The 14,806-nt window shown below is 35.3% G+C and overlaps 1 protein-coding gene across 4 annotated transcripts in view; it reads left to right on the forward strand.

Moving 5' to 3' along the window:
• The window catches only part of PAN3 (poly(A) specific ribonuclease subunit PAN3), a 157,057-nt gene that overhangs the window by 114,472 nt on the left and 27,779 nt on the right, over positions 1-14,806 (forward strand). For 3 of the 4 annotated variants that reach the window (XM_024230896.3, XM_054528849.2, XM_054528851.2), the window contains 6 exons: positions 3,998-4,245; positions 8,091-8,195; positions 9,043-9,100; positions 13,938-14,099; positions 14,312-14,428; positions 14,517-14,618. In XM_024230896.3, the coding sequence (XP_024086664.2) occupies positions 3,998-4,245; positions 8,091-8,195; positions 9,043-9,100; positions 13,938-14,099; positions 14,312-14,428; positions 14,517-14,618 (792 nt within the window). The remainder of the gene's footprint in view (positions 1-3,997; positions 4,246-8,090; positions 8,196-9,042; positions 9,101-13,937; positions 14,100-14,311; positions 14,429-14,516; positions 14,619-14,806) is intronic. The other variant, XM_054528848.2, reaches the window with a different exon arrangement.

Below are 14,806 nucleotides of genomic sequence, written 5' to 3' on the forward strand. Positions count from 1 at the left end.
GTTTAGTCTCTCATTTTCCAGAAATAATATTGTCCTAACTGGTTGGTTGTATTTAGGAAGGGTGCTGATTTGGTATATATTAATTTTCTAATCATTAATGAATTCTGTAATTATTTTTCAGGAGTTTTTTATGTTGTTTCTCTTAGGTTTTCCAGAAATAGAATTGTGTCATCCAAAAAAGCAGTGATGCTTTGCCTTTATAAATTAGCCTTGAAGTTTTTAAAATCTCATTTCTTTCTTTTGTCAGTTCCAGTTAATTTCTCCAGTGGACATTCCTGTATTGTTCCTTACTTTTATTTGAATTGGGTACTTTCGAGAGTCATTTTTCAAATGCCCTAAAGCAGTTAATTTATCATACATTACTTTTAAATATCTCAGTTTGCATATTCACTTTAGAAGTTATAGTGTAATTATTGTATACTGATGTCATCAGAATGTCATTTCAAGAGTGACAAAAAGTAATACAAAAAATGAAATACAAAAGTGAAATATTCTTAATTTAGAATATTTAGAATACAAATTTTCATCCTTCTAGATTGTTGTTATGCTGATCTTCTATGTATTACTATATTTGCTTTAGTGCTCTGTTGATTGAGTGTCAGTTAATATCAGGGTGTTCCAGTAACCATTGGTAGCCCTTTCCCTGCTGTATATGGAAAGATTGAAATTATATGAGAATATTTATGTGTGAAACATGAAGTTTCTAATGAAGAAGAAGAAACTTCTATTACAGTGTATCTGATGTACCTCATTATTAAAAGAAGACCTTTAGTTTTATTATATCAAATGGTTTCCTCAAACCCTTTTAGCGTAAGATTCCTGTGGTTAAACATTAAATAATGTGCAATGGAAGATGTCATTTTAAATTAAGAATTCTTAACTTTCAATCAGATTTTCTTAATTTGAGCAGAATCTGTTCATTTTAATTCAGCATCCTATTTTAAACTACTTGTTCCTGTAGTGTGGTTCTATTCTTTCTTGCTGTTTATAATTTAGTACTATATGTAGGCACTTAAGAGTGGGCATCTTGTTAGTATTGTCTTCATAATACTAAATACAGAATACCTCTCTCCAAGCGGATGTGTAGATATTTTACTCAGTTCTTTAATACACTTATAAAATATACAGATGACACAAAGCTGTGCCTTTTGTGACTAGATTAGGTATTTCAGCAATTTAGTTTTTAATTTCCTATGCAATTTAAATATCCTATTATCCTTATTGGCGGGGGTGGTGATGCTTACTGTTGTACATGTTTTATTTTGAATGTTCTTTCTTTTCTTTTTCCTGCTTTCCTTTTTTTTTTTTTTTTCCCTTTAGACAGGGTCTCGCTATGTTGCCCAGACTGGAGCACAGTGGCTGTTCATAGGCGCTGCATGGCTCACGCAGCCTCAAATCCCTGGGCTCAAGCGATCCTTCTGCCTCAGCCTCCCAGGTAGCTGGGACTACAGGCTCACACCACTGCACTCAGCTTACATTTTGAATGTATTTAAGTAACTCCAGTCAGCCTCAGCTCAGAGATGAACTCAAATTTTATTTCTGCAACTTTGTATTAAAATAACCTCACAAAATTTAGAATTCTTAAGAGAACTCTTGATACCCTACAGTAAATTCTACTGTAGGTGAATTTCTATCTTAGCTCACCTTAGATTGTTTTTATGGTAATCTCTTTCCACGTACTCAGTCTTAAAGAGAGATTCTACTATTTGTCTCACTTATATACCTACTTTGATGTCATAAGCTTTCCCTTCAGCCTATGCTACACATAGCCCCATCCCCACATAGCTTTAGTAGTCACACTAAAGCTTGTAAAGCATGTAATTGATTTCCTGTGTGTGTGTGTGTGTGTGTAAGACTTAGGAATTGGGCAACTATATAGCATGTGGGCTGAGAGCACTGACTTTGGAATTAAATCAGCCTGAGTTTGAATCTTGATTCTGTTGCTGAATTACCTATATTTGTCCTTACAGTAATTATTTTGATCTTTTAAGTTAGTTTCTCTTCTGAAATAAATATACTATACCTACCTCACAGGGTGGTTGTGAGGATTAAGTAGACTGATGGATGTGGAGCACTTAGATTAGTGCCTGAAACATTGAAAGTGCTCAAGAATTGTAGTTCTGTTGTATTACTTAATGTCATAATAGTAAACAAATTTACTCATCTTTGGTTACTTGGCCAGTTTTATTTTGGAAAGTCTTAGAGACTAGCTTTAGGAAAAGCTGTCTAAATGCATTTCATTTTAGACAAGTAGGGAGTTTTTATCCATTGATAATAGTCTAATATAATTTTTGCTGTATGGATTAATCTTTAATTAAATGTACAATATAGAGTTAGATAAAAACGGCTCTGGAATAGTTTAAAAAAAATAAAAGGTTTATATAAATAGTAATTTGGCTTCATATATTTTTTTAAGGAGTTTGGGGTTTTTTTAAGTTTCTTTTACACACATTTTAAGACATAACTCGAGAATTCCTATCCTATTTTAATCTCAATGCAATAGACATTGTGTTATAGTAGTAGGAGTACTAGATTGGGAATTTGGAGAGTTGAGTTTGAGTCTTGGCTTTGCTGTTGACTTTGCATGTATGTCCTGTGGTGTTTATAGCCTGACTTACCTCACCTACCTACTTTAGTTGCTCAGAAAACCAGAAATAATTATGTTGAGGCTCTTCAGAAAGTACAGAGGGCTATCCAGAGAAAAGAAAAGTATTACCTCAGTTCTCTGCTTGTTTTTGTTCACCTACATGTTTTCAGAAAACATGTCGGTATCTTATGAATTCTTAGAAATTGAAACTCATATCCCTTTTAATCATAATTTTGTGACTAGAGGCATTTTTGGTAACCCTTTTCTTATATTGTGAGGTGGCATATTATTTCAGTGGTGAAGGTTTTTAGGCATTCACCAAATAGCCAGAAAACAGTTCCTGGATAAGCTTATTTTTTTCAGGAAGGGTAACTGTTGCTCTAAATACCCTTTTCAATCTGCTCAGAACTGATCACTTCCATTAAGCCTTTGATTAACTCTACCTGGTTTCAATTAATTTGCATTTCATCAGCATTTATGCATGTAGTTTATAGTGTATTAGTTTATATTTGGGTTTTTTTAAGTTATTTTATGTCTTTTACATGTGACCTGGTCTTTTTTTCTCAGCTAGCTTGGAATCTCCTGAAGGGTAAAGACAATTGTCCTTTCCCTTTCTTCACAATAAACTCATAATAGAGGGTGCTCTGCACATAATGTTTCTTATTGGTTGTGATTGTTCCACTAGAACATAGTGGTTGTTCCACTAGAACATAATGGTATCAATTGGCCTAATTCTAAATAGTATGCATCTGTAGAAATTTTCAGAGTATGCCTGTTTAGAGTTAATGACAAAAAGGCATCAAAACAACAGACTGCTTGATATTAAAAATATGGCACTTAAGCTGCTATGTATTTCAACTTTTTTTTTTTTTTTTTGCTTTTTCAAACAATTTTGTTAATTATATTTGGCTGAATGAAATCTAGTAGCTCTTCATTAGATACTTTGAATTTTTAATACTGTAATATGTTTGGGGAATGTGCTATTTGTATTGTGAATGATTCTTAATAAAAAAGGAATTATGACTTTTATAAAAGTTTTTCTTTTATAAAAGGCATAATTTTATAAAAAGCCCCAATTGTGTTACTTCCCACTCTTCCATTAATTTATTAAATTTTTGGTCATTCTTGCTATTAAAGTTCCTGATGTAAACCTTGATATGGAGGAGACTATTCTTGCAATAAATCTGCTAACATATTTGGAAATAACTACATTTGAAAAAAGAAACTTTACATTTGCTTTAATCAGAGCTTTTTCTACAACAAAACAAGATAAAATTATTTCCTTCATCTTTGCACTTACGATCCCAAAGATGATGTTTCTTCCAAATGAATGTTTGCATTTTATTTTCCAGACTTGTTCTCTAAAACCAATTATCGCTCCATTAAGAAACATTTTTACATCTTCTTCAGGAATGTCGTTGTCTGCTGGGTCTTCCCCTCTTCATTCCCCCAAGATTACTCCACATACTTCTCCTGCTCCCAGAAGAAGAAGTCACACTCCAAATCCAGCAAGTTACATGGTGCCTTCTAGTGCCTCTACATCTGTTAATAATCCTGTTTCTCAGACTCCATCTTCTGGTCAGGTGATCCAAAAGGAAACTGTTGGTGGGACAACTTACTTCTATACAGACACAACTCCAGCACCTTTGACTGGAATGGTATGTCTACATTAAAGAGGAAATTTTAGTACTCTCTTGTAACAGGTCCTTCTTAGTAATGAGGCGGTCTACCCCCTCCTGCAGCTTTTTATTGTGATGCAAAAAAGTATTTCATTTTCTAACTTAGAAGTCTAGTCTCTTCTTCTCAACTCTTCAAATTAATCTAGTTCTGCCTTACTAATAACTCTAGTTTTGGACTAAACTGGTTTAATCAGAAATTAGATTATATCCATTCCCTTATTTTAGTCTTTATGGCATGTTTTGCTTATGGGTTTACCTTGTACTAGCTGGAATTGATGCCTACTGACATTTGTTTATAGGTATAGATAGTTTAACCTCTAGTAAGAAGCTAGAAAAAGTAGATGGTATGTCCTCAGTAGTTACTGGAAGCAAATCAATGATAAACCTTTATTTCAGATGAGGTAGTTATTTAACAGCTAGATGTGTGGATGGTGGAGTGACACATAATGATAAGGGGCCTGCAGTATGGCTCTTTTGCTAAGGAGGTAGAACAGTCAGACCCAAGAGAACCATGATTATAGATGAGGAAACAGCTACCAAAGGACTGGCGATGAAGTGAGGGAAGAATCATGAAACAAATGGGAAGAGGTGGCCCCAGAGGAAACATGAATATTAAGACCGAAAGAGGAAGAACATGGCCAGAAAGAAAGATTTCTTATCAGAGTCAATTAGTAATGTTCCAGGACAGGGAGAAGGAAGAGGAGTCGGGACGAGAGTGAATGGGGAAGGAGAGGGAAGGATTCAATGTTAAGTAAATTATACCTTTTTTAGCTTCATTACTTCGTCCATATTCAAAAATTGTTTTATTTACCCTAGAAAAATAAGTAGCAGATGAAGTGAGTGAGAAAGTCAGAGTCCACTAAAACAGGGGTCCCCATTCCTTGGACCAGAGACCAGTGTTAGGAACCAGGCCGCACAGCAGGAGGTGAGCAGTGGGCGAGTAAGTGAAGTTTCATCCATATTTACACCCACTCCCCATTGCTCTCATTACTATCTGAGCTCCTCCTCGTGTCAGATCAGCAGCGGCATTAGATTCCATAGGAACATGAACCCTATTGTAAACTATATGTAAACTATAAGTACATTGTAAAATACATATATATTTTATATATGTAAAGTTATTAAATTATATATAAGTATATATTATATAAATTATATATAACATATATATAATATATAATATATAAATATATATAATTTATATAATATATAATTATATATATAAAAAATATATATATTTTGAGATGGATGTTCACTATTTCACCCAGGCTGGAGGGCAGTGGTTCAGTCTTTGTTCATTGCAGCCTCTGCCTCTTGGGTTCAAGCATTCCTCCCACCTCAGCCTCCCTAGTAGCTGGGACTACAGACACACACCACCATGCCCGGCTAACTTTTGTACCTTTAATAGAGATGAGGCTTCACCCAGTTGATCAGTTGGCCAGGCTGATCTCAAATTCTTGACCTCAAATGATCCACCCACCTTGGCCTCTGAAGTGCTGAGATTACAGGCGTGAGCCACCATGCCCAGCCTAAACTATGCTGTCTTATGTAAGGAAACCAACACAAGAAAAAAGAGATACTACTCTCCCTGCAGACACAGGCTAAAGGAAACCTTACAAGTATTGCAAAACTGCTTCCTAGTTGAGATCCAGAGCAGAGCAGTCATGTTATGGCAGCGCAAATCAGCTGAATTCGTTTTTAAAAGAGAAAAATAGTTTCATTGTTTAAAATGAAAGAATGAAAAAAATAGAAAAGATATTTAAAACTGAACTTTGATTTTGTATCATGGACCAGTGAAGGAGAGGCAGAGAAAAGAGTGATAAAGAGAAGAAAGGGTGGTGGGATGAGTCCAGTTGGAAGAATGAAAGACAAGAAGCTGGAAGCTGATTTAGTAACTTTATTGTAGTTTGCTTGGAAGGTAAATGTATTATTGTATCCTTCTGTTCACTTAAACTGCTGACCTAGAGTAGGTTTGAATAACACTTTGTTTAGTTTGGCCACAAAATGCCTGTGAAAGGGGAAATTCTTTGGGCAGCCAGGGCAATATCACTTCGTTATCTCCCAGTACCCAAACACCTTTAATTTCTCCTTCTTTCCTTCCAGTTGCTTTCAAAAAGTGGCGATGAACTGCTTGTATAGTTGCCACTTAGTATCCAAGGGGGATTGATTCCAGGACCCCCACAGATAGCAAAATTACTGGGTGCTCAAGTCCCTGATATAGAATGACATAGTATTTGCATAGATCTTGTACACATCCTCCTGTATACTTTAAATTATCTCTAGATTACTTATAATACCTAATGCAGTATAAGTGCTTTGTGAATAGTTGTTATAATGTATTTTTATACTTCTTATTGTTGTATTGTCATTTTTTTCCCCTGAGTATTTCCTCTACTACCCATGGTTGGTCGAATCCTTGAATACAGAACCCAGGGATACAGAAGGCTGACTATGTGACATTTCTTCCAAAGAGCTACTTTTGTCTTCTCAATGGAGCTTAAATTTTACCGTATCTGAAGAAATGTTTTCTTTCTCATTAGATTTTTTTTTTTTTTTTTGAGACAGAGTCTTCCTCTGTCCCCCAGGCTGGAGTGCAGTGGCATGATCTCGGCTCACTGCAGCCTCCACTTCCCAGTTTCAAGCAATTCTCCTGCCTCAGTCTACTGAGTAGCTGGGATTACTACTAATTTTTTTTTTTTTTTTTTTTTTTTTGAGATGGAGTCTCGGCTCTGTCACCCCAGCTGGAATGCATTAGTGCAATCTTGGTGCACTGCAACCTCCACCTCTGGGTTTAGATGATTCTCTTGCCTCAACATCCCGAGTAACTGGGAGTACAGGTGCATGCCACCACACCCAGCTAATTTTTTGTATTTTTAGTAGAGACAGGGTTTCACCATGTTAGCCAGGATAATTTTTGTATTTTTCGTAGAGATGGAGCTTTACCATGTTGGCCAGGCTGGCTCATTAGATTTTTAATTGATTACTGAAATATTGTGTTTATTTTTATTTTTTTAATTTTTTAATTAATTTATTTTTTTGAGACGGGGTTTCACTCTTGTTGCCTAGGCTGGAGTACAATGGCACAATCTCCACTCACCACAACCTCTGCCTCCCAGGTTCAGGTGATTCTCCTGCCTCAGCCTCCCGAGTAGCTGGGATTACAGGCTTGCGCCACCATGCCCCACTAATTTTGTATTTTTAATAAAGACTAGGTTTCTCCATTTTGGTCAGGCTGGTCTCGAACTCCCAACCTCAGATGATCCGCCCGCCTCAGCCTCCCAGAGTGCTGGGATTACAGGTGTGAGCCACCGCGCCTGGCCGAAATATTATTTTTAATATGAATTCTTTCAGAAAATATTCTCTAACAGCTATTCTGTGAGGTTTTTACTTCAATATTATTTAAAGATTTAAAATGTATTAAAATTTATTGCTATCACGTAAAGATTAAAATTTTCTCAAAACTGATAAAGCTTATCGATTATGAAAAATTAGGCTGGGCGTAGTGGCTCATACCTGTAATCCCAGCACTTTGGGAGGCCGAGGCAGGTGGATCACCTGAGGTCAGGAGTTCAAGACCAGCCTGGCCAACATGGTGAAACCCTGTCTCTACAAAAATACAAAAATTAGCTGGGCATGATGGTGAGTACCTGTAATCCCAGCTACGAGAGGCTGAGGTAGGAGAATCACTTGAACCTGGGAGGCAGAGGTTGTAGTGAGCTGAGATTGTGCCACTGCACTCCAGCCTGGGCGTCAGAGCAAGACTCCGTCTGAAAAAAAAGAAAGAAAAATGAGTGATTACATTTACCCCCTTCCTACCTTTTTAGGTGTTTCCAAACTATCATATTTATCCTCCAACTGCACCTCACGTTGCTTACATGCAACCGAAAGCAAATGCACCTTCCTTCTTCATGGCTGATGAACTCCGACAGGTATGCTTTCAGAATTCATAGTAGGAATACTTAGTGTCTCCTGTGCTTTAGTGAACAGGGGAAAGAACAGAGCTCTTTTCAAATCATATTATTCAATCAAATATGCTCTAGTAAAGCATATCGAATTTAGAAGTTTTAATGGGTATGTTTTTTTAAGGAAACCTGTCTTTTAAAAAAATTTCAAATTTATGTTTTAGGATATAAAACATAGAACAGCTATTTAAATGGTTCACTGTTCTGTACTTCATTTTATTTCTATGAAAAGGCTCTTTGAAGTATATAAATAATTTAAATGGTTTCTAACAGTATTTTTCTAATAGGTGTAGGTTAAAAATAAGTAGGTTGGCTCAAGAAATAACTTTAAGAGAGCTCAATATTTTTTTAAAAGAATGTTTTGTAAAAGTTTTTTGTTTTGTTTAATTTTTAGTAAACAGCTAGTTATTTGATATGTAGAATTTCACTTTACACTCAGATTCTCAGAAATATTTTTGTTTCATAGAAGTGAGTTCTACCAGTATAGTGTTTTTTAAATTAATTATTACCAGCTTACTGGTAGACCTTGAATTTTCAGCCACAGCGTTAGTCATGTGTTTTGGGTAGCCCAGCTACCCGTGTTTAAGGGGCACATCTACTTAAACCCAATCTTAATTATGGCATGTCTAAGTCTATCTGGGCCTGGAGTTCAGACATTTTACCATGTTTAGAAATGTTTTAATATTTAAATGATTTTAATATTTAAAAAGTGCACATGCCAAAAATATTAATACTTAGGTTATTTAATTATAACAGGAAATCCAGGTTTCAGAATCTGTGTTTAAATAAAAATATACTTATTTCCGTTTCATAGGAGCTGATCAACAGACATTTAATAACAATGGCTCAAATTGATCAAGCAGATATGCCAGGTAAAAAGCAAGTTGATCGTTCCTTCCTTTTAAATGCTGTTATAATTCTTATGTGGTAGTACATGTTTTATGCATTATTAAGAAGAGTTCCAGGCTGGGCCTGGTGGCTCATACCTGTAATCCCAGCAGTTTGGGAGGCTGAGGCAGGAGGATTGCTTGAGCCCAGAAGTTTGAGACTAGCCTGAGCGAAATAGTGGGAACCTGTCTCTACAAAAAATAAATTAGCTGGGCGTGGTGGTGCACATTTGTAGTCCCAGCTACTCAGGAGGCTGAGGCAGGAGGATCACTTGAGCCTTGAAGGTCAAGACTGCAGTGAGCTGGCTATAATTGCCCCACTGCACTCCAGCCGGGGTGACAGAGTGAGACCCTGTCTCCAAAAAAAAAATAAAAAAAAGAAAAGAACAGTCCCAAGGTACTACTGATCATCTAGTTTATTTCTGTTAATTCTACGTGACAGTATTCTAGTTCACAAAAAAAGTATATAATTTTAGAATTCATGGTGATTTACTTTACTGTGCACCAGAATATTTTTATCTCCTGAAACTTAATCAAGTATGGGTTCTTAAGCAGGAGAGGATGGTAATTATTAGGCCTATTTGTGAGACTACTGTGTGCCAGACAGTATACTAATTAAATACTTTACATGTCTTACTTTATTTCTCACAAACATCCTGTGACATATTATTTTCATTTCCATTTTACATATGAGGAATACTGAAGTTGACAGGTTAAGTAACTTAACCTTCAGGACCAATGGCTGGTAAACAGCTGACTGATTCCAGACTTAAACCTAGGTTTTTCTAACTGTACCACAATATTTCTTAAAGCATATTAAAATATCTTTCCTTAGCTTACTCTGTATAAATGAAATATGATATAATTTAGTAAAATTTCATAAACAATACAGTAGGAATACATTTACCATAAAGATCTCAAAATGCCTGATTGTAATCAGAAATTCAGCATAGTCTAGTGAGTGTTGTCTCTTGATTGCTGAAGAATTAAAAGAAATATGTCTGGCTGTTACGCCTTAAGATGGATCTTTCCAGGTAAGGTGGGAAGGGACTTACTTGTCATAACCTTTTAAATATTCATCTTGGAATTTTTCTTAACTGTTTAATATTGTATTTGAGGCTTTAGCCAGGTTTTGCAAAAGTTTAAAAAGAAAAAAAATGGAAGGCACAAAGACTGGAAAGGAGAAAATAAACCTACCATCTATAAATCATGTGACTGCAGATTAGACATTATTTGAAATAACAAACTGTAGAAAATGGCTGGATATAAGATTAATACAATCAGTTGCGTTTCTGTAGGCCAGTACCCAGTTAACTTCAAAATATAATTAAAAGCAAATGCTATTTAAAATGGTTTTGCAATATCAGTATGTAGGAATAAATAACAAAAGATAGGTAAGATTTCAGCAGGGGAGATTTATTTATTACGCAGTATTAAATAATATTAAGTGAAATACTATAGATTAGTAGAGAATCTTTTCATGGAGTATGATAAAATGTATCAAAGAATAAAGGGCCAAGACCATCCAAGGTACTTTGAAGAGTATGGTTATTATTTATGTTCATATGAAGAATTGGTTTGTGTATTAGAGAAGGAGAGATTTGATTTGAGTCTGTGGTAACTAAATCAATGTGGTGATAGCACAGGGTTAGACAGATTGATTAATGGAACAGATTAGAGAGAGCCCAGACACGTTCTGTGATAAAGTTGACAAGTAAGTGGGGGAAAAGAAAGCATTGGAAAAATGTTTTTCGGTTTTTTAATTAAAAAAATAAACTTTTATTGAGACAGCATCTTGCTGTCACCCAGGCTGGAGTACAGTGGCGTGATCGCAGCTCACTGCAACCTCCGCCTCCTGGGCTCAAGCAGTCCTCCCACCTCAGCCTCCCAAGTAGCTGGGACTACAGGTGTACACCACCACACTTGGCTAATTTTTGTATATTTTGTAGAGAGGGTTTCACCAGGTTGCCGAGGCTGGTCTTGAACTTCTGGACTCAAGTGATCCACCTGCCTCAGCCTCCCAGAGTGCTGGGATTACAGGCATGAGCCACTGTGCTCGGCCACAAAAAATGGTTTTCTATATTGACAAGATAAAATTGGGTCATTATCTCAAGCCACATTAAAAAGTCAACTTCAAATAGATTAAGAACTTACATGTCTAAAACAGAACTCTGAAACTCTTACTGTAAAATATAAATGAATGTATTTTACCTACTTTTAAAATACTTTAAAAAATAAAAATTAATTTTATCTGCATTTGCAGCGATGATAAAATATTTAAAAATTTTTTGTCACATTCTCTTTCAGATATCCATGAGTACTTTACATGATTCATCAGTATGCACACAATTTTCAACTTAGACATTTTCAAACAAACACCACCCTATGTTTCTGACTATCCCTTCCCGCGTAACATTTGTTTGCATTATAGTTCACCCATTTGACACTTGATAATATAGTTGTTGGCATCATGAATTACAGTGCAGTGAACATATTCATCTACTTAATTTTTTTCTTCTGTAGGAAATATTTTTTTCCTTAGAAGAAATACTTCAGGTATTTCTAAACTGATCTATAGATTCAGTATAATTCAGAAATACTTTTATAATTATTTATACTTTTAAGTATAAAAAATGTAAATAATTGATAAATTGATGCTCTTTTAAAAAGATACAAAAAAGAAAAAAGCGCCGGGTGCAGTGGCTCACACCTGTAATCCCAGCACTTTGGGAGGCCAAGGTGAGTGGATCACTTGAGGTCAGAAGTTTGAGACCAGCCTGGGCAACATGGCAAAACCCTGTCTCTACTAAAAATACAAAAATTAGCCAGGCGTGGTGGTGCCCACCTGTAATTCCAGCTACTCGGGAGGCTGAGGCACAAGACTTGCTTGAACCTGGGAGGTGGAGGTTGCAGTGAGATTGTGCCATTGCGCTCCATCCTGAGTGACAGAGCGAGACTCTGTCTCCAAAAAAAAAGAAAAAAGTAAAGTAGAAGTGGTTTTAAAGCTTATTACATAGAACCAAATTGCTTTCCAAGGGATATCAATTAAACACCATTGATTTGTAAGTTGTAATAATTTACTAGCAACCCCATAGCAAATGAGTGCCTTGGGAATTGCTCTGTTCTTTGTATTTTCGTAGTGTATTAGCTCTCAAAGTATGATTCCTTAACCAGAGGCCTCATTTTCATTGACTTTTAGGAACTTGTTAGAATTGTAAGTTCTTGGATCCCACTTCAGATTGTATCAGAAACTCGGGGAATGGGGCCCAGCAAACTGTGTTTTAACAAGGCTTTAGGTGATTGTGACAGGTGGTGACGTTTAAGAACCAGTGCCATGGCGAATTGTACTTCTTAAATGGCGACTTTACCTCTTACATGTTTTGTATAAATTTGTGTTCTTTATTTTTCTCTAGGCCTCTTGAGGGTAAGAACGTATATTTCTTTAGTTTAGGTTCATTAGTACATAGTAGATGCTCAGTATATTTTACTGATTTGAAATTAATCCTGTATTAAGTGCTCCTTATAATAAATGAAATAGGTGGAAAACAAAATTTATCATTTTAACTTCCTTGTGGACATTATACCAATCATTTAAATACAAACTAGGTAAATGCGCAAAAGTAAAAGTTACAGCTGTTTCACTTGTGTGTATTCTTCTGTTGTACTGCTTTTATTTTATTTATTTATTTAAGAGATGAGGTCTTAAATGTTGCCCAGGCTGAATTCAGCTCCTGGGATCAAGTGATTCTGCTGCCTCAGCCTCCTGAGTAGCTAGGACTATAGTCACATGCAATGACACTTGGCAGTATACTGCCTTTATTTAAGTAGAACATGCCACTTGGTGACATTTAATCATTCTACATTTGTTTTTCATGTTGGCCATGCCATGTAGAGATTATGATTATAGAATCAAAAAGTCCTGGGTTTGCATCCTACCTTACTCTCTCAGCTATGCAATCCTTATTATCCTCATTTATGAAATAGGGAATTCTACCTCATGGAATTGTTGTGAGAATTAAGAGATAATGTGTATAAAGTATTTGGCAAATGCAGAGGAAGGATCATTTTGAACCTGTCTTCTGGAATTAATTTTCTTAATAGGGTTTCATCTGTGTTTCTTACCAGTCAGAGGTCAAAAATTATCAGTTGTTTTTGTTTATAGGTTTTTTTTTTAACAGACATAATGCCATGTTTTAAAAATAGTGTTAAACATGTATATTATAAAACATTTGTGTAAAGAAAAGAATAATAATCCTCCCTTTAAAAGGTTACCATTGTTACTATCTGCTATATTTTCTTCTAGTTGGTTTACTATGGCTGTACTACATGTTGGGTTATCTTCCGTTCACTTAAAATATCGTGAGCATTCCGAAGTCATTCGAGACAATAACAGAATGAAAGTATAGGTTGGTGTTCAATTGGAAAACGTGATGGTATTTGAAGCATTAAAAAATACATGTTTTTTTTTTTTATTATAAACCTGATAACATGTTTGCTCCAGAAAAATTTATCTCAGTGATAACTCAAATTGTTTATAAAAATTATTTCTGAGAAACAAATTTGTACTGTGCTATAAAAGGAAATGTTTTTGAATGTATGAACTTTAGTTATTCTTTGGTTATTTTATTATATAATGCCTATTTTTATTGATACTGAAGCTAGTTTGTCTTATGGAATTGTTATAAATGTTTACACTATTCTAAAATACAAGAGCACATTGTGATACACAAGGGGTTTATAGTAAATATGATTTCTTCTGTATTTTTGAGAAAGATTTATGAATGCCTGTATTTTCAAGTCATCTTCTTATGAATTACTCTAGCAGTTCCTACAGAGGTTGACAGCTACCATAGCCTATTCCCTCTAGAACCACTGCCACCTCCCAACCGGATACAGAAATCAAGTAATTTTGGGTATATTACGTCTTGCTACAAAGCTGTAAATAGCAAAGATGATCTGCCATATTGCCTTCGGAGGATACATGGTAAGGAAGATGTTATCTTCTTTTATAATCATATCATTGAGGCTAAGATTATTCAAACCTTGAATATATTATTTAATATATGAATTAAAATTTTTTATTTGGAAATTGGTACCTCATGAGCAATGTATAATATGGCATTTTCTTTCCATTTCTGATGGAATATGAAGGAGACGTCAATTAGAGTTTACTGGAGTAGAAAAATTGTCTTTCAGGTTTTCGTCTTGTTAACACAAAGTGCATGGTGTTGGTCGACATGTGGAAGAAAATTCAACACTCAAATATCGTAACTTTGCGTGAAGTATTTACCACTAAAGCATTTGCTGAGCCCTGTGAGTAACTTGTAATTTGTCTTTCTGCTGGTGAGCTTCATTATTTGAAGCCAGCTTTCAGTAATGAGTGTTTGTGTTTTATTTTAAGCTCTTGTGTTTGCATATGATTTCCATGCTGGAGGAGAAACTATGATGAGCAGACACTTTAATGACCCTAATGCTGATGCCTATTTCACCAAGAGAAAGTGGGGTAAGAAAAAGATGCAGGCAAACTATATTTTGACTAATGCTTTTGCTCTGTGGAAGAGTAGTTTTCTATTTTTAAATACGTACAATTTTTCCCTGTAATCGTTTAGTTTAAAGACTCTATTACATTTTGTACTAGTCGTTTTTGTGCTCCTGATAGAGACATACCCGAGACTGGGCAATTTACAAAAG

This window comes from Pongo abelii, chromosome 14 (assembly GCF_028885655.2).
Source record: "Pongo abelii isolate AG06213 chromosome 14, NHGRI_mPonAbe1-v2.0_pri, whole genome shotgun sequence".
NCBI lineage: Eukaryota > Metazoa > Chordata > Mammalia > Primates > Hominidae > Pongo > Pongo abelii.